Source organism: Mytilus californianus, unplaced genomic scaffold (genome assembly GCF_021869535.1).
Source record: "Mytilus californianus isolate M0D057914Y unplaced genomic scaffold, xbMytCali1.0.p SCAF_6, whole genome shotgun sequence".
Classification (NCBI taxonomy): domain Eukaryota; kingdom Metazoa; phylum Mollusca; class Bivalvia; order Mytilida; family Mytilidae; genus Mytilus; species Mytilus californianus.
Genome location: NW_026262712.1, coordinates 117,362,695 through 117,390,673, shown reverse-complemented (window position 1 = coordinate 117,390,673; position 27,979 = coordinate 117,362,695). Strand labels below are relative to the sequence as shown.

Genomic DNA, 27,979 nt, shown 5'->3' with positions numbered 1-27,979 from the left:
TTATGAATGAGATCACGTGGTTCCCGCAAGGTTATTACGTCGCCATTTTGGTCGATGTAAGGGAATCGTAGTGATCAAACTACTATGGAAATACATTCAAAATCTGGAGATATTCGGACCTGTTTTCCTTACACAATCCGTCTTGTTTAATGCACTAGCCGAAAGACTTCAGTGTTTAAAGATTTAAAACGGTATCTTTCCCAATAACTCGTAATATTAGTTCACAAAAAGTCTTTCTCCTGTGGCCTTTCTCCTGCACAAATATATAAGGTGTTTGGCCACAAGCTCAAGAGCAACCTGGACAGACGAGGAATATATGGGATAATTCGTCAATACAACGAAATATATATAAATTTCTAAACGCAACGTTTAGAAAAAAGTTAAATCAAAGGAAAATGAACTCGCACTGGCAAGGTATTGTAAGAAACTATGCATAAATTATGCAAATTAGCTGAGCCATCTTGGAACTAAAATTTTGTGTTGTAACCAAAAGGATGGAATGTAACTTAAAGGCACCAATAAATTTTCAAGTGCCTCTAATATTTCAAGTAATTCTTTCTTTTTAATAATTAACGCCGGGTTATTATTTCAATGTTGTGTTTTTTTGTCGAAGGCCCGTTTCCCAAAACATGGTGACGTGGCTCTTTGTTCATCATAAAAGTTGCATCAAAAAGTTAATAAACTTTATTATTTTGCATGAAAAGAATATTTTAAAGATAAATGCAGATTTTTTGTAGTTAAATGTATTTTGGGGGGACGGATGGCTTCAGATTGGGCTTATATCACTTCAATCCGATATAATAATACTTCCGGAAAGCTATGTGTAGATCACATGACTCACCGCCATTGTTGTGATTAGTTGTCAAGGTAAACAGCGGGCACCTGTGACATAATGTGTTTCTAAATATAGATTCACTGGATTTCACAACACACTGAAGAATAAAAGAAAACAAAAGAAACAAAGTTCCTACTAACTTCCTACGTCCCTTATCAGTACCTTTATCCCATTTAAGTATTGAGAATGCTTTTACCTACTTTACCCTTAAGTTATGAGTATCTCATGTTGCATGAATTTAAAAGGAAAATGTTTGCAAGTGATTAAAAAAGCAGAGTCCATGATTTTCCCATCATATTCCATTTCTCCTATGTACAATTTCCTTTGGTCCTGGCTTTTTTGGTCAATTATGTTGTAGTTAAAACTTGGCTATTTGCCAAACAATATTTACATTTGTCAATGCCTTTATGAATAGCAAAGGAAACTTTCAGGATTTTTGTTCAACAGGTTAGGGAAGATCATCATAATTGGGTATTATCACCATTGATGGGTACCAAACATAGAATCGGGTATAGATTCACAGTGTTTCAAAATTGAACTCTGGATTTCAGGATATTTGCTGTAATGGCATTATTATGAAATGCAAAATTCAATCTATCACTGTAAATTGATACCATTCATAAAAAAATCCTCCCCAACCTGTTCAATATAGAAATTATTATCATTTGACCAACTGTTCTTTATTCAATTACAAATAAAGCTGGACTATATAAATTAATTGAAGCCCCCCTCAAAGACACAGAAAAAGGGGGAGATAATGTAATTTAAATTTATCATCATACATATGGGTGAAAAATGGCAAATGTAAAATTTGTATATTAATCTTTTATATGAAATAAAAAACTTGAATGTTTTGTTTTTTGGATTATAAAGTCATTTTGATTTCCTACTAGTGAAGTATATTAATTAAAATAAGACATCTTCATGAAGTTAATAATGCCATGGTTTTGTCCCTTTTTAAAAATTATTTATGAAAATATAAAATATGTTGCTTGCTCATTTTAATAAAATGCAAAGATTAAGGATTTTTCAGGCATATAATTGAATTACATGAAAACATTTGATTTATTTTTTTGGACTAAATATTGCATCACTGATTTAAAATACCCCTTTTTGACTATAAGAAAGTTGTAATAATGAGATGAGAACTTTTTTATGCAAATATAATTCTTTTTATGTCTTAGTAATCGGTCAGTAATCATGTACATTGACATCAGAATTCCTTAATGAATGTGCATCTATTTAAAAAAAACTGAAATTTATATTTATTTTAAAGACTAAAATTTATCTTAATACCATACTTTCAAAATCCTGTTAAGAAGGAAGTCATTAGTTGTACATGTAAAATTTATTTGACAAGGAAGTTTTTTTTAATTCAAAGGAAGATGTATCATTAATACATGTGTATCTTACTCATAGATTCAGTATATCTATGATAAATACTAACTCTCATATTGTCCCCATATTCATAGCTGAAATAAATTACCTTTATTAAAACCTCTTGTAAGTTGGTTCAGAGCTAAGTTTGAACTGCATCAAAGCTGAATTAATGATCACAATGTGAAAAACATCTTAGTAAGAAAGGGTTGTTAAATAGTTGATTAACTTTCTAATCTGGTAGGTTAAGAATAAAAAATGAATTGGGTAAAACCATTCCATAACTTTATAAAATCTGTCTAAAGTTTGATATAAGAACCCAAAGAACCGCTCATGATAATTCAAAAGGATGCCCAATTGAAGTATTTTTTATTTATAGTAGTGTTTATTAAGAATATAACATTTGCCAAATTTAAGTGGTTACTAGACTTGATTTCAGATCTATTATTGAAAGGGTCTATTTGAAAAATTATTTTTTTTAATTTTACTGTTCAAATATCCCATCTTTTTATGACAAAATCATTTTAAGGTTGAGAGTTGGGCGAAGTCTTTAAGTAATTATTAGTTACGAGTGGCCCTCGGAGTCAGAATGAGGGGGCCCTTATTGAGCTACAGATATGGTTAATGGTTAATACATATACTTTTTACAAGTCCCACTCCTAACCTTGCCTTGTTAATGCCCCCCCCCTTTTTTCCCCCACTATTTTAAAAATTAATAACACATAGCTAGGTTATTAAGATTTTATACTGTAATTGAATTAACAGTACAGCTGCTTCCACTTATACATGGTCATGTCTATTGATGATTGCCTGTATAGACTCCCTTCAGTTCCTCTTCACCTGACTTAACTAGACCTTTCTCTCATGAAATTCTGATCACTTCTAATCATATCGGGTAATTATTTGTAATTGGCTAGTGAAATTTTGTTTGAACTAGTAAATAGTAATTGTCTACTGACCCATCCTGCACCTTTGTCAATAGTGGGAGTATTGCCATCATATTAAGATTTTTTTTTGAATATTCCCAAAACATTTGGTCAAAAACTTTTAACTGATCTGACAAGTGTTTCATTGAGTTCATGCTCCAAGTCTAGACATTGACAACATGTATATCCCTTAGTAATTGAAATTATAATTCAAATCGTTTCAATTCCTACTTTAAAAATATATCCTTTTCCTTAAATTTCTATTAGCTCTTTTGTGATATCTATAGTACATGTAGTATATGGTAAAAAGTTTGACAACAGATTTTCATGATAGGATGTCTCTTGAGCTCTTTAATGATGCTTCTAAATGAAAAAAAATATTACACTACATCATAATTCAAATACTTGTTTTCTTTAAAAGATATCATTCCATCAAAGTAATTTCTGTATAAAAATAAGAACATGAAGTATGATTGCCAATGAGACAACCAGAACCAAATGACAGAGAAGCTAGCTGTGTTTATTACATATCAGCATAAGATTTGAGCAATGAGCTTGCTATTTTTGCAAAATTTATAAATAATAATACAATATAATGTTTTGATAAAGAAAAATGTTGCAATTTATTTATCAAGTTTATTTGTCTTGCCATTATTGTGTATTGTGTATTTTGTTTCTACAAAAATTGTATTATATTGTTTTAGGCAAAGCTACTTATATAATGAAAAAATAACCAATAGACTGTAATATAATGGAACAAGAGGAGGATTATTTTGGTGAAAACAATAATGAAGAAAATGAGAAAAATGAAAACGATGAAATGTATGGGGATTTACAAGATGAGCCAAAGGATCTAAAATCTCATTCACCAAAGAAGAGATGGAAAGAAAGACATTCTGGCAATAATAAAGATTCCCAACACCGATCCCCACGTAGAAACTCTGGTGATAAGCCTAGTAGAGCTCATGACGATGATGGGTATGGCTCTAAAGATTACAGTCGTAGATCAAGCGGAGATTCAAATGATCACCATCATCGCAGAAAGTCTGATGAATTATCAGATGATGAATCTCATAAAAAATCCAGTAGAAAACATGATGATGAAGATAGGTACTTGAAATCTAAACAAAGAAAACTAAAAGAAAAACTCAGGAAAATTGAAGCTGAAGATGGAGAAATTTTAGAAGATGGCGAAATTGAGGATGGAGAAGAAACCAGCTCAAAAAAACAGGAGACCTCAGATTCTAAAAAACTAGAAAGAGAAATTAGTGGTATTTAACCTTTATCTTTGTTTGCATAATAGTACTTGGGTCGGTGATTACATTTATGTAATCAAAACCCTTATCTGGCTAAATTGATATTTGTCAATCATCCAGACTTTATCACTACTTATGAGATAAAAAAACCATCATGGATTGAGCACAACATTCTATACATCCTATCCATGAACATTTCAAGAAAGTTATCAATGAAATATATTCTCAAAAAACAAGTTATAAAATGATGTGTATGAAGTAGAAGATGTTTTATTTCCATTAGTTGGGCTCACAAAGCATATTACAATATAAGACATTATTTTAAACAACAATAATCTAGTATACACACAGGTAAAAAAGCAGTTTGAACATGTATGAACTACACACACACATATATTTATATACATAAGTTTGCAAGTGTAATACCTCCTTCTCAGGCATGTGTATAAACATACTTGTCAAGCAAATTACGTAAATTGTGCATAGTGCATGAATCTATTATCTGTTCATGATGCCCATTGAATATTAACAACTTGAGTAATCTTCCTTTGTCCATAATTTTAGTTGAACCAATTACAATTATGGACTCCAATTCATAGTATTGCCTTTCAATGCTTAATACAAGGTAATGTTTAATTTTTAGTTCCAACTGTAAAATAAATGCAATCTTTAGACTTCCGTGCTTGCACAGTATAAAACACATGAACAGTGTCTTATAAACACACAAGAGAGACATCAGACATTTGGTAACAAACGTGTAGTTCATTAGTTAGAAACTATCTTTCCAAACTTTCTGTACTGGGATTGATATTTCTTAGGAGGTTAAATAACAACACCTTTTAGCATCCTATCAATTTGAGGAAGTCATTTTGCAAAAAGTAACAGAGTATAAAGAGTACTACTATTCAACAAACTGACTTGATCCATAGCTAATTATTTTTTTTCCAGAAAAAACTGATGCCAGTTTTGAAAATGAAGACAGTGGAGGAGAAGTTGAAGATGAAGAGGAGGTTGATAATTCAGAGGATAGAAAAAGGGATAAACATCATGACAAAAGAAGGAAACATAGAGATCATAGGGATAATAGAGATAAAAGGAGGAAATCCAGGGATGACCATCATAAGGTAGGACTAGTTATTTAAACATAGATCCTAGGCAAGAAAGAGATAAAAGGAGGAAATCCAGGGATGACCATCAAAAGGTAGGACTAGTTATTTAAACATAGATCCTAGGCAAGAAAGAGATAAAAGGAGGAAATCCAGGGATGACCATCATAAGGTAGGACTAGTTTTTTAAACATAGATCCTAGGCAAGAAAGAGATAAAAGGAGGAAGTCCGGGGATGACCATCATAAGGTAAGACTAGTTATTTAAACATAGATCATAGGCAAGAAAGAGATAAAAGGAGGAAATCCAGGGATGACCATCATAAGGTAGGACTAGTTATTTTAAACATAGATCATAGGCAAGAAAGAGATAAAAGGAGGAAATCCAGGGATGACCATCATAAGGTAGGACTAGTTATTTAAAAATAGACCACAGGCAAGAAAGAGATAAAAGGAGGAAGTCCAGGGATGATCATCATAAGGTAGGACTAGTTATTTAAACATAGATCATAGGCAAGAAAGAGATAAAAGGAGGAAATCCAGGGATGACCATCAAAAGGTAGGACTTGTTATTTAAACATAGATCCTAGGCAAGAAAGAGATAAAAGGAGGAAGTCCAGGGATGACCATCATAAGGTAGGACTAGTTATTTAAACATAGATCCTAGGCAAGAAAGAGATAAAAGGAGGAAGTCCAGGGATGACCATCATAAGGTAGGACTAGTTATTTAAACATAGATCCTAGGCAAGAAAGAGATAAAAGGAGGAAGTCCAGGGATGACCATCATAAGGTAGGACTAGTTATTTAAACATAGATCCTAGGCAAGAAAGAGATAGAAGGAGGAAGTCCAGGGATGACCATCATAAGGTAGGACTAGTTATTTAAACATAGATCCTAGGCAAGAAAGAGATAAAAGGAGGAAATCCAGGGATGACCATCATAAGGTAGGACTAGTTATTTAAACATAGATCCTAGGCAAGAAAGAGATAAAAGGAGGAAGTCCAGGGATGACCATCGTAAGGTAGGACTAGTTATTTAAACATAGATCCTAGGCAAGAAAGAGATAAAAGGAGGAAGTCCAGGGATGACCATCATAAGGTAGGACTAGTTATTTAAACATAGATCCTAGGCAAGAAAGAGATAAAAGGAGGAAATCCAGGGATGACCATCATAAGGTAGGACTAGTTATTTAAACATAGATCATAGGCAAGAAAGAGATAAAAGGAGGAAATCCAGGGATGATCATCATAAGGTTATTTAAATAGTTACCTATAGACTGATCAAAAGTTCTACATTCATTTTCATCCTTAATTCATTTAGAATTTTTCATCACTCTGCAAAAGATACTAGAAGTAAATGAAATTTTTTCAACATGTTTCAGTCTAACAAATAAAACTTTTAAGCCTTAGCCCAATGCTTTATGATATGAATAATATGCAGTTTTTGTCCCTCCGAAAACTTCCTCAAGGATTTAAAATGTCAGGGTTCACAATTCATAAAGTTTGTGATTATGTTACAAGTTTGTCCTATCTCTATGTTAACAATTTATTCTTTGATTTTAGAAGAAAAAAAGAAGACCTGATTATGTTGACCACGACAAAGTTAATGATGAAGAAATGCAACAGGCCTGGCCAGGAGGAAGTAAAAAACAGTCACCTAAAGGTGCTCAGAGACAAGATAGTAAACATGCAAGTCATGGTAATCACGGAAAGAGAGACAGAGACAGAGATAGAAGAAGAAATCGATACCATAGTCCTCCAGGTCCATACGACAGTCCTTATGACAGTCCTCCAGGACCTTATGATAGTCCCTCCTATGATGAGGATTCTCAAGAAGAGTAAGTAGTTTGTTCCTTCATTTTGATGATAGATATTAGTTTTGTTTGAAAAAAGATTATGGAAAGTTCAAAAGTCTTATTTTCAAGGTAAAGGGATTGGATTTTCTTTAGGTTTTAAATTTGATTAGTTTCAACATCTTCAATCTTATAAAAATTTGTTAACTATTTTTTGTAGATACCAAGATGAAGGATATGATGATTATAAAGATAAAAGGAAACAAAAGAAGAAAAAGAGCATGATGAGTCTAATGCAGGGAGATGAATATTTGGATGCCAATGTGGCTATTGAAGAAGGGGAGGTAATTGTTGATTTTCTGTTATAAGGGAGACAACCTTCCATTGACATTTCATCATTGACTACATATTAAATATCTTTGTTCAGAAAAAAGTTTTGTACAAAAATGAAGCCAAAAGCTACAATTACATATCCAAAAACCATTTTCATTGTAATACATGGAAGAGGCAAGGCCTTAAAAGATGAGATTTCCCCAATGCCTCATCCTCATTTAATATTTTCAGAATAAGAATAAGTGAATTTTGTGTTTTGAATTAAATTAGTTACATCACATTTTAAATATTTCTAAGATCTATGGGACACTGGCAAAAGTCTGACGAGATTTTTTTAAATGATCCTTTATTGGAACACATTTCAAGAGAAAATCCAAAGATCTTAAAATTTCCACTGTAAAACTCTGTTTAGTTCATTAACAGCAGAATTATTATTTGTAAAATGTTGGAATCACATTCTTCTAACAATTCATCACAGTTTCCAAAATTTAATTTTTTGTAAATTAAAAATAAGACATAATTAATATTCATGTACAATTGAATAATACAAAATGTGTATTTGTAACTTCTTTGCATTTTAATTAGAACTTGTACAAAAAGAGAGATGGAGGAAAGAAACAAAAACAAAAGAATTACCAGAACAACAAAAGAAAATTTGATCGTCAACATTCAGAACAACCACCAAAGAAAAAGCCATTGCTAGACACACCAATGGATGAGAGACCTGTTTGTAGGTTTTACAAGGAGGGAAAGTGTCATAAGGTAAGAGATTATAACTATGAAATAACTTTTAATTTGTATATTTGGAAAAGAATTCAACTTTATGTATGGTTATTGTCAAAGCAAAAATGGGATCAGTCAATAATTTTTCTTCCAAATGATAAGACGATAAGGAATTTATTATATAATTGAATTTCTAAGAAAAAAAACATGAAAGTTGTCAGATAAATTGCATTGAATATTGCATTTTCAAAACTTATATATATTTTACACAATCAGCTATTAATGTAAAAATGGAGATAGATTGCTTAGTTACTGTCCCAAAGGTTTATATTCACTAGGTTAATTCATTTTAAAGCTTAAACCAATCACTTGGGCTCACACTTCTTTAGAATCCTAGAGAAAACAGACTTCTTTTTCTGAAATGGTGCGTAGAAGGGGTGAAACTTCAAGGGAAGTATTGAGCTCTCTAGTGATACAATGGTGGTTTTTATACGACCGCAAAAAAATTTTTGTGGTCGTATATTGGTATGACGTTGGCGTCGGCGTCGTCGTCGTCGTCGTCGTCCGAATACACATTAGTTTTCGCACTCTAACTTTAGTTTAAGTGAATGGATCTCAATGAAATTTTACCATAAGGTTCAATACCACAAAAGGAAGGTGGGGATTGATTTTGGGGGTTATGGTACTAACAGTTAAGGAATTAGGGGCCAAAAAGGGGCCAAAAATAAGCATTTTTGTAACTTCCAGACATAACTTGTGTGTAAGTATATGGATCTCTCTGACATTGTACCACAAGGTTCCATATCACAAAGGGAATGCTGGGATTGATTTTGGGGGTAATTGCCTCCAAATTTTAGGAATTAGGGGCCAAAAAGGGGCAAAAAACAAGCATTTTTTTAGTTTCATGACAATTACTTGTGTGTAAGTGTATGGATCTCTCTGATATTGTATCACAAGGTTCCATATCACAAAGGGAATACTGGGATTGATTTTTGGGGGTAATTTCCTCCAAATTTTTGGAATTAGGGGCCAAAAAGGGGCAAAAACAAGCATTTTTCTAGTTTCATGACAATAACTTGTTTGTAAGTGTATGGATCTTTATGAAATTGTACTACAAGGTTCTATATCACAAAAGGAAAGCTGGAATTGAGTTTGGGGGTAATTTCCCAAAAAGTTTAGGAATAAAGGGCCAAAAAGGGGGAAAAAATAAGCATTTTTCTAGTTTCCAGACAATATCTTGTGTTCAAGTGTATGGATCTCTCTGAAATTGTACTGCAAGATACCATACCACAAAGGGAAGGCTGGGATTAATTTTGGGGGTAATTCCCTCAAAATTTTAGTAATTAGGGGCTATAAAAGGGCAAAAAAACAAGCATTTTTCTAGTTTCATGACAATAACTTGTGTGTAAGTGTATGGATCTTTATGAAATTGTACTGCAAGGTTCCATATCACAAAGGGAAAGCAGGGTTAGAGTTTGGGGGTAATTGCCCTAAACGTTTAGGAATTAGGGGCCAAAAAGGGACCAAAAAACAAGCATTTTTCTAGTTTCCAGACAATAACTTGTGTTCAAGTGAATGGATCTCTCTAAAATTGTACTGCAAGGTACCATTCCACAAAGGGAAAGCTGGGATTGAGTGTGGGGGTGATGAATCATAAGGGGGTTCAAAAAATTTGGGGGGGATTTTTTTTTCCTTTTTTTTCTTTAAAATTTTCCATTTTAAATTGGTTATTTCTGATTTATATATAAAAGCAAATAATAATGATATGGTTTGAATAGCATACATGTGAACCTCCCGACAGGAGTACAATAATCCCGTTTTCAGGAGTCTCCTCCCGACCTCCCGTTGAAGAGGAAATATGCCCAACATATCATCTCAGGCATCTGGTGTAACTCACATTACCTGAAGTTATATTTTACCTGTAAATCAATTAACATGCATAATTATATGGCTTCACTTGTCAGCTTGGGTGTCAAACATACTGGTAATCAACGATTTTTTACCTCAGGCTAACTGCCGTTGTGTAACAAAAACTGTGTATTTATTGGGTTACTTCCCTTGATTTATCCTGTTTTAAGTTACTTTCCTTTTAATAATGAAATTTTTTAAAAGAATATAAATAAAATATAAATTGAACAAATAATCATAAAAGGATGGTAAATAAATGATTTTAAATGTCTTAGGACAAATAAGAAAATAATAATTTGAAAATTATTTGAGGATTCTATACTTCCTTTCAAGGCTTAAATTGAAATTTATATAATAACTATGACCCCTGTTAAACAGTTAGAATGATTTTCTGAGTATGCAAACAAAAGCTATTTGCAGATAGTTAAACAAATGTTCTGGTTGCAATGATTGTTTTATAGAATATGAAGTAAAAAATTTAAAGAACATACTGAAAAAAAAAAAGGTTAGATTGAACATGTAGAATATAAAGATGGAGAAACTTTATAAGTACAAGGGTACTATAAACATAATAAATTGGATGGAAAGTTGAAGAAAACACACTTTAAAAGACCATTTTTACAGCACATGGTTACATTTACGACAAAATTTATGTCGATTAAAAACCTCCTGATCTGAGTCCTAATCTCCTGACCAAAATTTCCCAATCTCCTGATCTGAGTTTCACAGTCCATCACATGTATGAATAGGTAAATTAAAAAATTATAAGTTCTTAGACCACATTCATTCTGTGTCAGAAACCTATGCTGTGTCAAATATTTAATCACAATCCAAATTCAGTGCTGTATCAAGCTTGAATGTTGTGTCCATACTTGCCCCAACTGTTCAGGGTTCGACCTCTGCGGTCGTATCAAGCTGCGCCCCAGCGGAGCATTTTATTACAATATTGATATATTTCACAATCAATTAACAAAATTAATGCTTTACTTTGTTTCTTAAGAAATAAATTCTCTATGTCTTTAGATTTCTTCACTTATTAATGAAAAATTGCTTTTTCATCAACTTTAGCCACTGTTTGAATACCAGGGCGACATTTTATTTCTTTTGCCTCAAAATGTAATAAAATTTTCCATGGAAATTTAGGGGTTTCTACACACAAATTTAATGGTAATGGGGGAAACTGACACTCTAGATAAGAAAGGGGCAGGGTGTTGTGTAAACTAGTTTAACCCTGTTAAAAGTATATGTGACTATTCCCAGTGTGGAAATGCAAAGAGATGGAGGGGATAGCAACTTCTTTGCCACAGTCCCACAGTAGTATGAACCCTGATCGATCCGCTTATCAATCAATGATACTTTCACCTCATACAATATATAAAAGAATGTTTGAATAGACCTTATTGCTGTTTTGAAAATTGCAACACTTGAACTATGAATCTCAAACAATAAAACGTTTCTTTAATGAAGTCCGACATTTTCTCTTGTGACATCAAAGTTTACAGGAATGTTTGTGTTACCTGTAATGTGTAATCTGATGATGATAGTAAATTTTGCTATTGTAACATTAAATTTAATGAAATGACGAAATAGTTTTATATAACAATCTACACATTTTTTTTCAGGGAGCAGATTGTCCATTTAATCATGAATTTAGTGAAAAGAAGCCAGAATTATGTAAATACTACTTAGGAGGATCTTGTTCTAAGGGAGATAACTGCATTTTCATGCACAATATCCTTTTTGTAGAAAAAAGATGACAGTAAATTAGAGTTGGAAATTGACTGGAAAATTATAATCAATTTATTAGTTAATTGAAATAATAGCAAGCTCTGATTTAAGTATCAAGTGGTTTTTGATTTAATTGCTTATATAATGTAGGAATTTAGTTACACAATTTCCTTATGTAAAACTTGTGCATGTCATACTGTACACAAAAAATGTGTATATGTACAAAATATGGATGTTGTAAGGCATTCCGTACATTTACAGCATGGGAGGTGACAAAAGATTTCCATATAAAGATAACTTTTATGGATATTTTTTACTTTTATCAAATTTTGAAAATGATAATAGATTATTATAATATTTTCATTAATTGATCAATTTTCCATTATAATCGATTATTGAAACATCATTGCCATAAATAAGGAGTAAATAGGATTTTTTTTATGGTTATATCAATATTTTTATTTTGATGAGAAAGAAAAAGTTTACAGCTGTTTTTAGGTAATTGAAAAGTTGATAGGAAAAGAAAATTTGTTTATAAAAGATAATTATATAAAACTTATTTTGACTTTTGTTAACATTGTATTCCTTAACTTTTTTATGTGAATATCCATGTAAATTTTACCACACTGGACAGGAGTGTTACCAAGGTGAAAACTGTAAATTTTCCCATGATGAACCAAGTGATGAAACAGCTCCAATTGTGGAAAGGGTATGTTGTTATAATAATTATCATATTCATTAGGCCAAAAAACAATATGCTTGTTTCCTGCCTACTGAATGACCCTAAGTTCGATTGCGGACCCTGAAATATTTTATTGCCTTTCCAAAAAGTTATTCAAGAATAAGTGTTAAGAACCTTCTTATTAGCCTACAAATATTCTTTGGATAATTCTTTCAAATTTGTAATAAGATCTTCGCTTATCAAATGTAGAATTTACAAACCATTGAAAAACATTAATTTATCATCACTTATGCGCAAATTACCTGATGCATAAGTGTAAAACGGGACCAAACTCTGAGAAAACATGAAATTTTTCGGGATTTTGTTAACATGCAAAAAATTAAATAAAAATTAAATCCTGACCGAGCAACCCTATTTTAAAATGTTGGAGGCAGGAAACAGACATTTACACATTTTGACTTTAAGTAAATAAGTATTGTCAACCAAAATGTGTGAAATAATTGTAAATATCACTATGTCTATATAAAATAATGTCTTGAATGAACATATATGTTTACACAGTTATGACAGTTATAGAATTCACACTAGAAACATTGTTGATGATTTACTTGAGTTTGTTTTAACATGGTTTCATTATATTTTATTAACACGGTTTACAGATGTAATATATAAATAACAGAAGATGTAGGGTATACCTTGATGAGACGATGTGATGTAAACCTTAATGTGTGGGATATACTATGATGTATGGGGTATACCTTGATGTGTGGGATATACTATGATGTATGGGGTATACCTTGATGAGACGATGTGAGGTATACCTTAATGTGTGGGATATACTATGATGTATGGGGTATACCTTGATGAGACGATGTGTAAATAACAGAAGATGTGGGGTATACCTTGATGAGACGATGTGAGGTATACCTTAATGAGTGGGATATACTATGATGTATGGGGTATACCTTGATGAGATGATATGAGGTATACCTTAATGTGTGGGATATACTATGATGTTTGGGGTATACCTTGATGAGACGATGTGAGGTATACCTTAATGTGTGGGATATACTATGATGTATGGGGTATACCTTGATGAGACGATGTGAGGTATACCTTAATGTGTGGGATATACTATGATGTATGGGGTATACCTCGATGAGACGATGTGAGGTATACCTTAATGTGTGGGATATACTATGATGTATGGGGTATACCTTGATGAGACGATGTGAGGTATACCTTAATGGTGTGGGATATACTATGATGTATGGGGTATACCTTGATGAGACGATGTGAGGTATACCTTAATGTGTGGGATATACTATGATGTATGGGGTATACCTTGATGAGACGATGTGAGGTATACCTTAATGTGTGGGATATACTATGATGTTTGGGGTATACCTTGATGAGACGATGTGAGGTATACCTTAATGTGTGGGATATACTATGATGTATGGGGTATACCTTGATGAGACAGAAACTCACCAACACAGTAAAACATAAAAAGATACACATATATTTGATGTGGATATGATAAAGTGTAAGTGACATATATTTTAGATGAACTCACGAGGTGATCACCATGGAGAGGAAGAAGAATATGGTCGACAACAGAAACCTGGAGTGCTAGGTAAAATCTTGATGTTTGAAAAGGATAGTTAGTATTAATAACAATTATACATTATATCTTAATATAATAGCTTTAACTATTAATTTATCTATGAAACACGGATGCAGCCACTCATAGGTGCAATTTTAATATTTCATCCACTCTATTCTTAAAATATGATTAACCCACACCAATGGTTTCAAAGAGATCAGTATGCCAAATTGTTATATATAACTAGATAGTATATATTGAAATGTGGATTATATTTCATTTTATCTTATTCCACTATAGAAATTTTGCACCAGAAATGAAATTACTTTTTTATAATTTTTATAACTGCAATTTTGTTAAGAAGTGTTTTGTTATGTGTGTGCATCAAATGTACCATTCTGTTTATATGCAATATTGTTATATATTAAAGGATCACCTCCTAGACATTTGAAGGAGCAGATGGAAAGAATAAAGAAAATTCCTTCTTTATTTGATATACAAACATTTCCTCCAGGACAAAGCCCTCAGAAACCAGGACAACAAGGAGGTCTAATGAATAATTCTCCACAGCAGAGGATGCAGGGTCCAAATCAGGGACAGCCTCCAAGGTGAGTACTGTTTGGTCCTATGAATAATACCTGTAACACACAATGCAGAGTACAAATCAGGGACAATCTCTATTGACATGGAGGTCCTATAAATGAATTTTTACAACAGAGGAAAGACATAGGAGAAAACTTTGATATAGTAAGCTCAATAGTGGGTTCTACACCAACAAATTAACATATTTGCACTGCATTCACCACCACAACTCAGGGGGTAACGTCAGTGGTTAGTATATGGCATTATGCAAATGCTAAACCACCTATGTGGTTCAGTGTTGTCTTCAACATAGGATGCATGTTGGTACCAGGTATGTGCTCCAAAGGTAGTTTTGACAAGAGAAAGGTTGATATACAGCATCTGGATCAGAAATAAAACTCAGGATAATTCATCAAATTACATCATCATTGAGGTTTTATAATTAAACAGTGTTGCACTCTTTTTATACGACCGCAAAAATTAAAAATTTTTTGGTCGTATATTGGTATGACGTCGTCGTCGTCGTCCGAAGACACATTGGTTTTCGCACTCTAACTTTTGTTTAAGTTAATGGATCTCCATGAAATTTTACCATAAGGTTCAATACCACGAAAGGAAGGTTGGGATTGATTTTGGGGGTTATGGTACCAACAGTTAAGTAATTAGGGGCCAAAAATAAGCATTTTTGTAACTTCCAGACAATAACTTGTGTGTAAGTGTATGGATCTCTCTGACATTGTACCACAAGGTTCCATATCACATAGGGAAGGCTGTTATTGATTTTGGGGGTAATTGCCTCAAAATTTTAGGAATAAGGGGCCAAAAAAGGGGCAAAAAACAAGCATTTTTCTAGTTTCATGACAATTACTTGTGTGTAAGTGTTTGGATATTTCTTAAATTGTACTACAAGGTTCCATATCACAAAGGGAAAGCTGGAATTGAGTTTGGGGGTAATTGCCCGAAACGTTTAGGAATTGGGGGCCAAAAAGGGGCCAAAAATAAGCATTTTTCTAGTTTCCAGACAATAACTTGTGTTCAATTGTATGGATCTCTCTGAAATTGTACTGCAAGATACCATACCACAAAGGGAAGGCTGGGATTGAGTTTGGGGGTGATGAATCATAAGGGGGTTCAAAAAATTTGTGGGGGGGGGGGGGGGTTTCTTTTTTTTTCTTTTTTTTCTTTTTTTTTTCTTTTAAAATTTTCCATTTTAAGTTGGTTATTTCTGATTTATATTTAAAAGCAAATAATAATGATATGGTAGGAAATACACACCAAACAGGATGTGTAAATTATTATACAATAAGTATTGTGCAATAGCAAGAAATTTTCAATTGCACAGTATTGCACAATAGCAAGAAATCTTCAATTGCACAGTATTGCGCAATAGCAAGAAATCTTCAATTGCACAGTATTGCGCAATAGCGAGAAATATCCAATAGCACAATATTGCGCAATAGCAAGAAATTGTCAATTGTACAGTATTGCGCAATAGCAAGAAATATTCAATTGCACAGTATTGTGCAAAAGAATATACTTTGTATAAATTGCTTATTTCTTGATCAATTTCAATGGGGTTTTATTCTTGAATTCTTGGGGTTCTTTAATATGCTGATTCTAACCATGTATTAAGTTTTTGGATTTTGGGCCCTGTTTTTAAATTGGTCCACATTGAGGTCCAAAGGGTCCAAAATTTAACTTTGTTTGATTTCATCAAAAATTGAATTATTGGGGTTCTGTGATATGCCGAATCTAACCGTGTATTTAGATTCTTAATTTTTGGTTCCGTTTTCAAATTGGTCTACATAAAGGTCCAAAGGGTCCAAAATTAAACTTAGTTTGATTTCAACAAAAATTGAATATATGGGGTTCTTTGATATGCTGAATCTAACCATGTATTTAGATTTTTGATTATGGGCCCAGTTTTCAAGTTGGTCCAAATCGGGGTCCAAAATTAAACTTTATTTGATTTCAACAAAAATTGAATATATGGGGTTCTTTGATATGCTGAATCTAACCATGTATTTAGATTTTTGATTATGGGCCCAGTTTTCAAGTTGGTCCAAATCGGGGTCCAAAATTTAAATTTGTTTGATTTCAACAAAAAATGAATATATGGGGTTCTTTGATATGCTGAATCTAACCATGTATTTGGATTTTTGATTATGGGCCCAGTTTTCAAGTTGGTCCAAATCGGGGTCCAAAATTAAACTTTATTTGATTTCAACAAAAATTGAATATATGGGGTTCTTTGATATGCTGAATCTAACCATGTATTTAGATTTTTGATTATGGGCCCAGTTTTCAAGTTGGTCCAAATCGGGGTCCAAAATTTAACTTTGTTTGATTTCAACAAAAATTGAATATATGGGGTTCTTTCATATGCTGAATATAACCGTGTATTAAGTTTTTGGATTTTGGGCCCCGTTTTTAAATTGGTCCACATTAAGGTCCAAAGGGTCCAAAATTTAACTTTGTTTGATTTCATCAAAAATTGAATTATTGGGGTTCTTTGATATGCCGAATCTAACCGTGTATTTAGATTCTTAATTTTTGGTTCCGTTTTCAAATTGGTCTACATAAAGGTCCAAAGGGTCCAAAATTAAACTTAGTTTGATTTTAACAAAAATTGAATTTTTAGGGTTCTTTGATATGCTGAATCTAAACATGTGTTTAGATTTTTGATTATGGGCCCAGTTTTCAAGTTGGTCCAAATCTGGGTCCAAAATTAAACTTTGTTTGATTTCAACAAAAATTGAATATATGGGGTTCTTTGATATGCTGAATCTAACCATGTATTTAGATTTTTGATTTTTGGGCCCCGTTATCAACTTTGTCCACATTGAGATCAAAAGGGTCCAAAATTAAACTTTGTTTGATTTCATCAAAAATTGAATTCTTGGGGTTCTTTGATATGCTGAATCTAACCATGTATTTAGATTTTGGATATTGGACCATAATAGGTGAATGTCCAATTTAAATTTTTTAAGTTCTTAGACCACATTCATTCTGTGTCAGAAACCTATGCTGTGTCAAATATTTAATCACAATCCAAATTCAGAGCTGTATCAAGCTTGAATGTTGTGTCCATACTTGCCCCAACTGTTCAGGGTTCGACCTCTGCGGTCGTATCAAGCTGCGCCCTGCGGAGCATTTTATTGTTGTTTGTGATTAAATTCCGAATTCCCAAATATTATGCAATTCCTCATGTGAGAAAAGAAATATATGAAGTTATTGTTTGAAAATATTTTTTTATGCCCCCGCCGTACCCTTGTCCGTCTGTACGTACGTCCATCCGTCCGTACGTCCCAAAATTGGTTTCTGTTCTCTAACTTGAGTTTGCCTCTACCAAATGTTATCAAACTTAAACACAATGCTTATTACCACAAAACACAGATCAAGTTTGAATTTTGGTGGCGTCACTTTAACCGTTCTAGAGTTATGCCCCTTTATAAATGGAAAAATTGCTAAATTTTTAGTTTCCATTCTGTAACTTAAGTTTGCCTCAACCAAATGTTATGAAACTTATACATAATGCTTATTACCACAAAACACAGATCAAGTTTGAATTTTGGTGGGTGGCGTCACTTTAACCGTTCAAGAGTTATGCTCCTTTATAAATGGAAAAATTGCAAAATTTTTCGTTTCCGTTCTCTAACTTAAGTTTGCCTCAATCAAATACTATGAAACTTATACACAATGCTTATTACTACAAAACACAGATCAAGTTTGAATTTTGGTGGCGTCACTTAAACCGTTCTAGAGTTATGCCCCTTTATAAATGGAAAAATTGCCAAAAATTTTTTTTCTTCTAAATATCAAGTTATTTTTTAAATTGGAGTTATCTTCCTTTGTCCATGATTATAGTTGAATCAACTACAATCAATGCTTTATACAATGCAATGTTTAATTTTGAATCCACTGATAAAACACAGATCAAGTTGAATTTGGGTAGTGTCACTTTAACCATTATTGAGTTATGCCCCTTTATAAATCGAAAGATTGCAAAAATTTTTAGTTTCCATTCTGTAACTTAAGTTTGCCCCAACCAAACATTATGAAACCTATGCACAATATTCATTACCATAAAACTTAAGATAAAGTACAAATGTTAGAAAACTTATACACAACCATTCTAGAGTTATTCGTGTTTACAAATAGAAAAATTGCTGAATTTTAAGTTTCTGTTCTCTACTTAAGTTAGCCTCAACCAAATGTTATGAGACTTAAACACAATGCTTATTACCACAAAGCTCAGATCAAGTTCAAATTTGGATAGCGTCAACTTTTACCCTCCTCAGTTATGTCCCTTTATAACTATATGATATGCAAGCGGGGGCATCATCTGTGTCCACATGTGGACACCATCCACATTTATTTTTTTATGGCCCGCTGTAGTGGAGGGGGCATTAAGTTTTACCCTTGTCAGTCCGTCCATCCGTACGTCTCAAAGTTGGTTTCCGTTCTCGAACTTTAGTTTGCCTAAACCAAATGTTATGAAACTTATACACAATGCTTATTACCACAAAATGCAGATCAAATTTGAATTTTGGTGGCTTCACTTTAACCGTTCTAGAGTTATGCCCCTTTTCAAAAGGAAAAATTGCTGAATTTTTCGTTTCCATTCTTTAACTCAAGTTTGCCTCAACCAAATGTTATGAAACTTATACACAATGCTTATTACCACAAAATACAGATTAAGTTTGATTTTTTGTGGTGTCACTTTTACTGTTCTAGACCTATGCTCTTTTACAAAAGGAAAAATTGCTGAATTTTACGTTTCCGTTCTCTTAACTTAAGTTAGCCTGAACCAAATGTTATGAAACTTATACACAATACTTATTACTACAAAACTCAGATCAGTAACAAATTTGGGTAGCGTCACTTTTACCGTTCTTCAGTTATGTCCCTTTATAACTTTATATGATATGCAAGCGGGGGCATCATCTGTGTCCCATGGATACATTCCCCATTTATTTGAAAGATGTCATATGATAAAGATAATTAGTTGTACATTTAATCAAAGTCTGTTTAGTTATTTATTACATTAAATATGACATATGTTTAATTTGCAACAAATAATTTGAATGTTTAATTGTCTTTCAGACCAGTTGGATTTTACAATGACACAATGCAAGGGGGAATGAGGGGACCACCACCAGGTGGACCAATGGGTCCACAAGGTCCAATGAACATGCCACCGGGACAGATGGGACCTCAGGGTCCAGGTATTGGTGGTCCAGGTCAGATGGGGCCCCCTGGACCCATGCAAGGCCCACCAATGGGAGGACCACAGGGCCCTATGAATATGCCACCAAATTCTATGGGGCATGGACCAATGCAGATGGGAGGTCCACCTAACTCAATGGGACATATGATGGGACCAGTGATGCAACAAGGTCCAATGCAAGGACAGATGGGAGGGCCAATGCCACAAGGACAAATGGGAGGTCCCCCAATGTCAATGGGACAAGGACCACGAATGATGAATCAACCAATGGGTCCACCAGGACCGATGGGTGGACCAAATGGAATGAACAACCCAAATCTAAATCCAGCTTTAGCAATAGTTGGTGCTCTACTTCGTCATGTAAATCCAAATATATCACCACAAGTCAGTCAGGCAATGTCAGTTCCAAGTATGCAGAATCCTCGACAGGGAATGGGCATACTCAGTCCAAACCATCCTGGAATTGACAGTCATGACCCTAGACAAAGTTTTAAAAATCCTGCCTTGAATACAGATTCAAGCCAGGAGGAAGCATACAGTCCACAAGATGATGATGAAGATGAGATGCCTTTTATAAAAACAGAAGAGGATGGCACTAAAACAGGTTAGAATTAGCAGGGTTGTATGTGGGTGAATTATTGTTTGGGCAAAACGATTTTTTCAGCTAGATTTATTCTCTTATATCTCTCCTAAAATTCAGATTTAATATAATCTCATTTTTCAGAAAATTTTGACTGAAGATATCTCCTGCATAAAGCTACCATACAGTGTTCTCCCTACAAATTTCATATAGCATCCTGGTAAACCATGAAAATTCAAATACCATCTTGTTTCTAGAATTTACAGCATTACATCTATAACACTTTCTTTAAGAGAATCATTTTTTAAAACATCACATTCAAGCAATATAGCATCACATTACCATGATGCTAAAAGGCCCTGGGGAGAACACTGTCATATACATCATGAAAGGAGTCTACTTCGTAACAAAAGATGGAGAGTCATTCAGGCTGATTTCACTTAAAGTTGTGTCTATTCAAGGGAACTAAAAAACTTTTCAACATTTATGTTAATAAAACAAAAACCACAATTACATATAGAAATAACAGTTCATAAAAAATGTCAACTTGAAATAGAATGCAAGAACCTTGAAAGGAAAACGTCTTGATAATGGATATTTAACACATATAAAGTCAATGCATAATTTTTAAAGTATAGCTTAATTTTATAAAAGGAAAGATAAAGAATGAAGAAACTGATGAAAATGAGAAAAAGTTGGCTCAGATGGGGTTAGATCTTGGGTCACTTAGTCAATTACCTGCCAAACAGAGGGAGTTAATGATGAGACTACAGCAGCATGGGGGCCAATCAGAGGGAGAAGAGGATAAAACAATTGTTAAAAGGGAACGTAAAGATAGCTGTAGCTCTGCTGAAGAAAACAAATCAAAAGCTGCTAAAGGTACTGTCATTTAAGATGTCAAAATGTAGATTGATTTTTTTTTCTTTCAAATTTTGATATTATAATTATTAGGAGTATTTTGTTTATATATCAAACATGTCATATGTTAAAATGTCTTACTTGTCAATCCAAATTAAGAAATAGAGAATAGTGGGGTCATAGGAGTGAGAAATAAAATAAAAGAGTCTTGGACATTAGAATTAAAAAAAAAAACAGAAGGATCATAGGAGTCAGAAACAGGAAAAAGTATGATGGTATCATAGACTCTGCAAAGTAAGCATTGCTATATTATAAGATAATATCTCACACTGAGATAATAACTGGAACATTGTATTGTGTTTGTTTTTTTTCAGTTGAGGATGATAACTGGTATTCAAGTGATGAAGATGATGGTGGTGCTCCAAAACTTACAGATGTTCTTAAAAATCTTGGCAAAAAGGAGGTAGGACTATTTTACTGTTTCTTCTTTTGGAAACTATTACACATTCTCTAGTCTGATTATTAAAGTTCACATACATATTATCCAATTTTTCTCCATGCACCAAACTTATTTGTTATGAGTATAATATCCATATTTGGATGATGCAAACATATATATTTAAAAGCTATCAGTAACTCACTAGAGTGATAGTCCGTACATCCCAAAGTTGGTTACTGTTCTCTTACTTTAGTTTGCCTCAACCAAATGCTATGAAACTTATACACAACGCTTATTCCAAAAAACACAGATCAAGTTTGAATTGTGGTGGCGTCACTATAACCGTTCTAGAGTTATGCCCCTTTACAAATGGAAAAATTGCTGAATTTTTCATTTCCGTTCTCTAACTTTAGTTTGCCGCAACCAAATGTTATGAAACTTATACACAATGCTTATTACCACAAAATACAGATCAAGTTTGAATTTTGGTGGTGTCACTTTAACCGTTCTAGAATTATGCCTGTTTACAAATGGAAAAATTGCTGAATTTTTCGTTTGTGTTCTCTAACTTAAGTTAGCCTCAACCAAATGTTATGAGACTTATACACAATACTTATTACCACTAAACTCAGATCAAGTACAAATAAGGGTGGCATCACTTTTACCATTCTTCAGTTATGTTCCTTTATAACTTTATATGACATGCAAGCGGGGGCATCATCTGTCTCCCATGGACACATTCCCCATTTATTTAACCATGATGTGCTAACAAAATAAGTTATCTCAATAAGTCTATCTTTTTATGCCCCACCAAGGGGCATTATGTTTTACGGTCTGTGCATCTGTTCGTTCGTCCGTCCGTCTGTCTGTCAGTCCCACTTCAGGTTAAAGTTTTTGGTCAAGGTAGTTTTTGATGAAGTTGAAGTCCAATCAACTTGAAACTTAGTACACATGTTCCCTATTATATGATCTTTCTAATTTTAATGCCAAATTAGAGTTTTGACCCCAATTTCAACATACAAAATGATAGTGCGAGTTGGGCATCCGTGTACTATGGACACATTCTTGTTATAATAAACATTTCAGCTAAAACAAAAATTGACATGTCTTATGACAATGTTTCTAGGTCAGTTATATTGTAACTAAGCTATCATTACATTTTAGAATATTTATGTGATTTAAAACATGTGTACCATTCTATCTGAACATAAGGCACTTTCTGAACAAAATAAGAATAATCCATATTTCAAAATACTTAACTATATTGTTACTGATTGAAATGAAATGTTGGATTGATGTTTTGAGACAGCAATGTAACAACACAAATAGCCAGAAGACATCTAGAGGTCATTATATAGTATCAAAATGTGTCTCTTCAGCAATCATTTCACAGCTCCTTATAATTATATTATGCAGTAGAATGGTGACCCCAAAAACCTATGTTTAAGTATATTACCTGAGTTAAAAATGTTTCTTGTTGTACTACTTTTTATTATTTGTGTTTGCAGACATCAGATCCTTCACAAGGTTCATCTATTAACGTTATGCAGATGATCAATGCTATTAAGAGTCAGTCTGGGTAAGTACTCTTTAACATTTACATAAAATATATTAATGGCAACACAATTGGTCTTCCAATTTAATATTTAGTTCTGTGTTTGTGATAAAAAAGAATCAAAAGAAAAAGGTAACAGATTTTCTTAATTTGTGTTATTAACCTAGTCATTGCTGCCAAGTCATGATTGACATATAATGGATAAAGAAAAGATACCATACAAGAACAAAGATGTTACCAAAATGATAAAAAAAGATTTTAAAACAGTTAAATAAATATCTGGATATAGGTTGAGGTAAAAATAGTTGGACATTAGCACACTTGTTTATAACACGTCTGTGATTAAATGGGACAAATATATTATGAATAAATTATTCGAATAAACTGACTGTTTTTGTTACTGTTACATGTTTTTAAATTGATGCATATTCTTTTTTTACAGACCAGTAACAAATCCTCCAGTACGAGACCCAAGGCAACGCAATATGGACCCTCGTGCTATGTCCCATGGCAATGAACCTGCAGGTCACATGGGTTTTCCTCACCCTGCAGATCCTAGAACATTTACCAGTGGATTAACTGTGCCACCAGTAAATAAATGGAATAGTGAACCAGCAATAATCAATTCACGACCAGGTGATGCAGAATGGAGGTGCATTATTGTAACAGTAGATCCTTCACGAAGGACAGAACCCCCACAAGGAATTAATTTGTTAGATCCACAGTTCAAAAATGATCCAAGGATGAAAAAATTCTTAGATCATTTAAATATGAAAAGTCATAAGGAAAACAAAAATCCAATTGAACTTGGTCAGTCAGCTGACAATAAACCTGCAGATCCTAGATCTAAACCTAGTGCTTTATTGCAGGATCCAAGAATGAAAAAGCAAGGTGAATCTAGTGCTAAACTCTCAGACCCTCGCTTACAAAGGACAATATCTGAAAATGCCTCAAGTCGAGCAAATGATCCACGAATGCGTGGAATGACAAATCCACCAAGTGGTGTTCATAATCTTCCCGTTCGTCCAATAGACCCAAGGTCTAGTGTTGCTACGTCAAGACCAAATGATCCAAGATTTTCACGTCAATTGAGCCATGATAGCAGTTCAAGTGGGATGGTAATCAATGTACCGAAGCCTAGCGACCCAAGATTATTACCGATCAGTCTTGGTGAAATTGCTAGCCCTTCTCCTTCTGATATTTTAGCCAGTTTACAATATCCCACTGATTCTGATACTGAACAAAAACCAGATCCTCTAGGAATAAAGAGACAAAACTCAGTTCGAGATCCTAGAACCAAATCAGAAACGCCTGCCGTAGAACAAAATACAGACTTGCCCAATAACTTAGGACGGCAGATAAGTGGCGGAGGTTCCGATTCTGATAGCACATCACAAAGTGGTGACGCAGCAAAAACAAAAATAGACTATAGGAATGATCCTAGGTTTAAAGTCAAGATCAAACCAGCAGGTGAAACTGGACAGAGACGTTATGGGGGACAACGGAAAGGTAGCATGGAATATAGTTCTCCACTTGATGCAGAAAGTCAACAAAGAGATAACTCGGGATATAACAGTTACAATCGACCACCAGCTAATAATCCTAAACCAGCTGTCAAACAAGATCCAAGGACACAGAGGACCGCCCCTAGTGTGACAACTGATCCTGAAAATCTCTCAATACCTGAGTTACCAGACTTTATTCCACCGGAAGAAAACATTAGTACAAAACTTTACTTTAAACAAATGGACCCTACTGCATCACCATTTTGTTAGCTTTTGATCTCCTTTGACAAGTTAGATATATTGTATCAGTATTTTACTTGTGTCAACGTGTAACCTTTGGCTTAAAGTGAAACTAGAGAACTGATTCACATCTAATGGGGCTATATTTATTTATAAATATATGTCTTTTTAAGTTGTACTGTACCAATTAACAAATATGTAATGCCATGATAAACTTCTTAAATTTGTAATTACATTAATTCAAAATGGACCAAAAAATCAATAATAAGCTGTTGATAAGATTTCTTTACAAAATACTTTATACCTAATATGTCAAATGGAGATAGTATTAAACAATTTGTTATGTAAATTTGTTGTCCTGTCCTAAAGTTCTGTGTGTGCTCATAAGTGTTATTAGCTACATGAAGGATATTCAAAGATTTGTGTATACATGTGTATATTTGTGAATATAAAATACTTGTTACAGTAGATAAAGAGTAAAAGTTTTAAGCCTGATGAGGAAGTTATGTGTTGCAGCTCATGGATTTTGCTTTTTCCATACATCCTCGGTGGGTTTGTGCATTGGATAGGAAAAACTTCCAGTTTGTCTAACTTGCCTACCCTGTAAGTGGGCATTCTATTTCTTGTTTTTATAAAATCACTTGAAAACCACCCAGTACAACCCGTACAGTTTGAACTGAACCACTTTTTGGGCTACTGAAATAGAAATTATACAAAATTTGACATTCATGACCCTGAGTTTCATAAAAAATAATTGAACTATGTTGAAGTAATACAATTTTCTGGACCAGTGAAAGTAAGAGAAGAAATGTTGAATGGGCTGCCCACTTTGGATAGATGAATTCATGAGGTGTAACAATACATGTATGTTGAAATCAGAACTTTTGTTACAAAAGTAATGTTACATTTTGCATTTATCATGTATTAATTATGAAAGATATTTTTAATTATCATGACTGTTAAAACCATTAACAATTCAATAATCTATGTTACATACTTTCATAGCTGTAATATCTATTTTAATTTTTGATTTCAATTTAATGTATTTAAGACTTTAAAACTGTTATCATTTTACAGTTAAAATATGTGTTGTCCAATGAAAGATTCGCATATTTAGTTTGAACTTTATATGTTTTAACATTTTAAAATTTTTTAAAGATTAAATATGATATACATTCAGATTATGTATTACAAAAGTTTAAATTTATATATATCATATGTGAACATTTATTGATATGAGGATTTCCAAACTTATCAAGAAAAAGGTTCTTCAGTTAGTGTCTGACTCTGATTTAATCTTTTTTGTAATATCCAAGACAGATTTTTCCACTAGTATTAGATGGATTGAAGGTAAAGAGAAGTGAGGGGAGCTCCATTAAATTATATAAGATACCCAGGGAAAGCACTTTAATATTGCTCTCAATGGTTGTGTTAACACTGTATTAATCAGGGGCGATTCCAGGATTTTAGGTAAGGGGGGGTGCAAACTCAAATTTTTTTGAGGTAAAATTATTAAAATATTCTTTATTAAGCTGAGGACAACCCATTCTTTGCAAATTTTAGGGGGGGGCACGCCCGCCACGCCCCCGCCTGAATCCTCCCCTGTTAATGTATTGCAATAAGTGTGGTCCTTACTCCTTAGATACATATGTGTTACAATGGAACAGCTCTGATGCAATTATAGAACATCTGCTGAATTGTTAAATTTAAAAGCTAAAGTTTCTTCCTTTTGATATGCAAGTGACTTTCTTTGCTTTGTTTCTTCCGATCTTGACTTTCTGATCTTTGATTTTATTCTCTGAACTGTTATACTTCTATCACAAGGTTAGTACTTACCTTAGATGATAAGATGTTCAGATAATTTCTTATTTAGAGAATACATTGAAAGACCATTTTACAAAAGAATTATCACTGGAAACGTAAAATTTGCATTTTGCTGTTTGATTACACATTACATTTATGTCTGAATTAACAGTAATGTCTTGAGATTCCTACTATTTTATGCATTTGTATTTATCTTACTTTCTAACTAAATTTTGCAACGAAGGTTAGAAAATAATACAGGAATGTATAGAAAAGGTAAAATAAAATAGTTGTAATGTATTGTTGTGGTTTAGAGTGTTCCTCGAATCCATGCTTCATTTTTACACTCATTTAAATATCTTCTGTCTCTATGTTTTGAATTATTATTCTATGTATTTTATACCACCGATTTTTAATGTGTGATACTTTACTCAGAAGGTTTACTGATTTTCTATGCTTTACTCAATATTTTTATCTTGTTGAATCTCTTTGTAAATATATCATCACCATGGAAATGTCACTAATGATTCTAAGCAAAATATATTTATACAACTTCCAGAAGAAGAAATTGATGTTATATAATCTTATTTCAATGATTGATATGTGTTGGCAATTTTTGCCAAAAGTTGCAAAAGCTTGATATTTGTTGAAAAAAAATTTGAACATTTGTTTTTTCAAAGAAAACTGTTTACTTTCAATGGTTTTTAATTATATTTAGAATCAGAATGAAAAGACGCAAAAAATCTAAATTTTGTAAAATGTTGACAAGCACATTTGAATTGAATATTTAAACAGTCATGGTAGTTGATGGAAGAATCTATTGTTGTCCCCCTTTGTTTTGATTGTACATTAGCAAGACATTTGTATAAAATAGACTTGTTACTTAGTAACCCTAAAAATAAAATACCAAATACCA

The 27,979-nt window shown here is 33.0% G+C and overlaps 1 protein-coding gene and 1 long non-coding RNA gene across 14 annotated transcripts; one reads left to right on the top strand and one right to left on the bottom strand.

Moving 5' to 3' along the window:
- Positions 1-5: 5 nt before the first annotated feature.
- LOC127706325 (zinc finger CCCH domain-containing protein 4-like) lies at positions 6-27,979 on the top strand. 10 transcript variants are annotated; one of them, XM_052210858.1, is made up of 16 exons: positions 5,612-5,672; positions 5,750-5,826; positions 5,982-6,058; positions 6,675-6,751; positions 7,062-7,336; positions 7,512-7,635; positions 8,210-8,386; positions 11,878-11,986; positions 12,583-12,692; positions 14,232-14,328; positions 14,702-14,879; positions 19,960-20,687; positions 21,318-21,542; positions 21,896-21,984; positions 23,469-23,539; positions 23,958-27,979. In XM_052210858.1, the coding sequence occupies exons 5-16, from the start codon at positions 7,116-7,118 to the stop codon at positions 25,288-25,290; spliced, it is 3,462 nt and encodes a 1,153-aa protein (XP_052066818.1). In that variant the 5' UTR covers positions 5,612-5,672; positions 5,750-5,826; positions 5,982-6,058; positions 6,675-6,751; positions 7,062-7,115; the 3' UTR covers positions 25,291-27,979. The 10 variants fall into 10 exon arrangements, with proteins under 10 accessions (XP_052066811.1, XP_052066809.1, XP_052066810.1 ...); XM_052210851.1 differs by lacking the exons at positions 5,612-5,672; positions 5,750-5,826; positions 5,982-6,058; positions 6,675-6,751 and adding exons at positions 6-191; positions 3,843-4,409; positions 5,343-5,518 and having other exon boundaries at positions 14,232-14,301; XM_052210849.1 differs by lacking the exons at positions 5,612-5,672; positions 5,750-5,826; positions 5,982-6,058; positions 6,675-6,751 and adding exons at positions 6-191; positions 3,843-4,409; positions 5,343-5,518.
- Positions 12,699-14,062, bottom strand: LOC127706326 (uncharacterized). Of its 4 annotated transcripts, none has more exons than XR_007984421.1 (4): positions 13,947-14,062; positions 13,694-13,819; positions 13,568-13,630; positions 12,699-13,423 (listed from the first exon to the last, which is right to left on the bottom strand). It is a non-coding gene; the product is annotated as an uncharacterized LOC127706326 (long non-coding RNA). The 4 variants fall into 4 exon arrangements; XR_007984419.1 differs by lacking the exon at positions 12,699-13,423 and adding an exon at positions 13,436-13,524; XR_007984420.1 differs by lacking the exon at positions 13,568-13,630.

Bases quoted from the DNA above. Each gene is read 5' to 3' on its own strand.
- LOC127706325 (XM_052210849.1), top strand. From the start codon at position 3,890: ATGGAACAAGAGGAGGATTATTTTGGTGAAAACAATAATGAAGAAAAT. The intron at 7,337-7,511 runs GTAAGTAGTTTG...TATTTTTTGTAG, and splicing joins GATGAGGATTCTCAAGAAGA to ATACCAAGATGAAGGATATG. The intron at 12,693-14,231 runs GTATGTTGTTAT...CATATATTTTAG, and splicing joins CAGCTCCAATTGTGGAAAGG to ATGAACTCACGAGGTGATCA.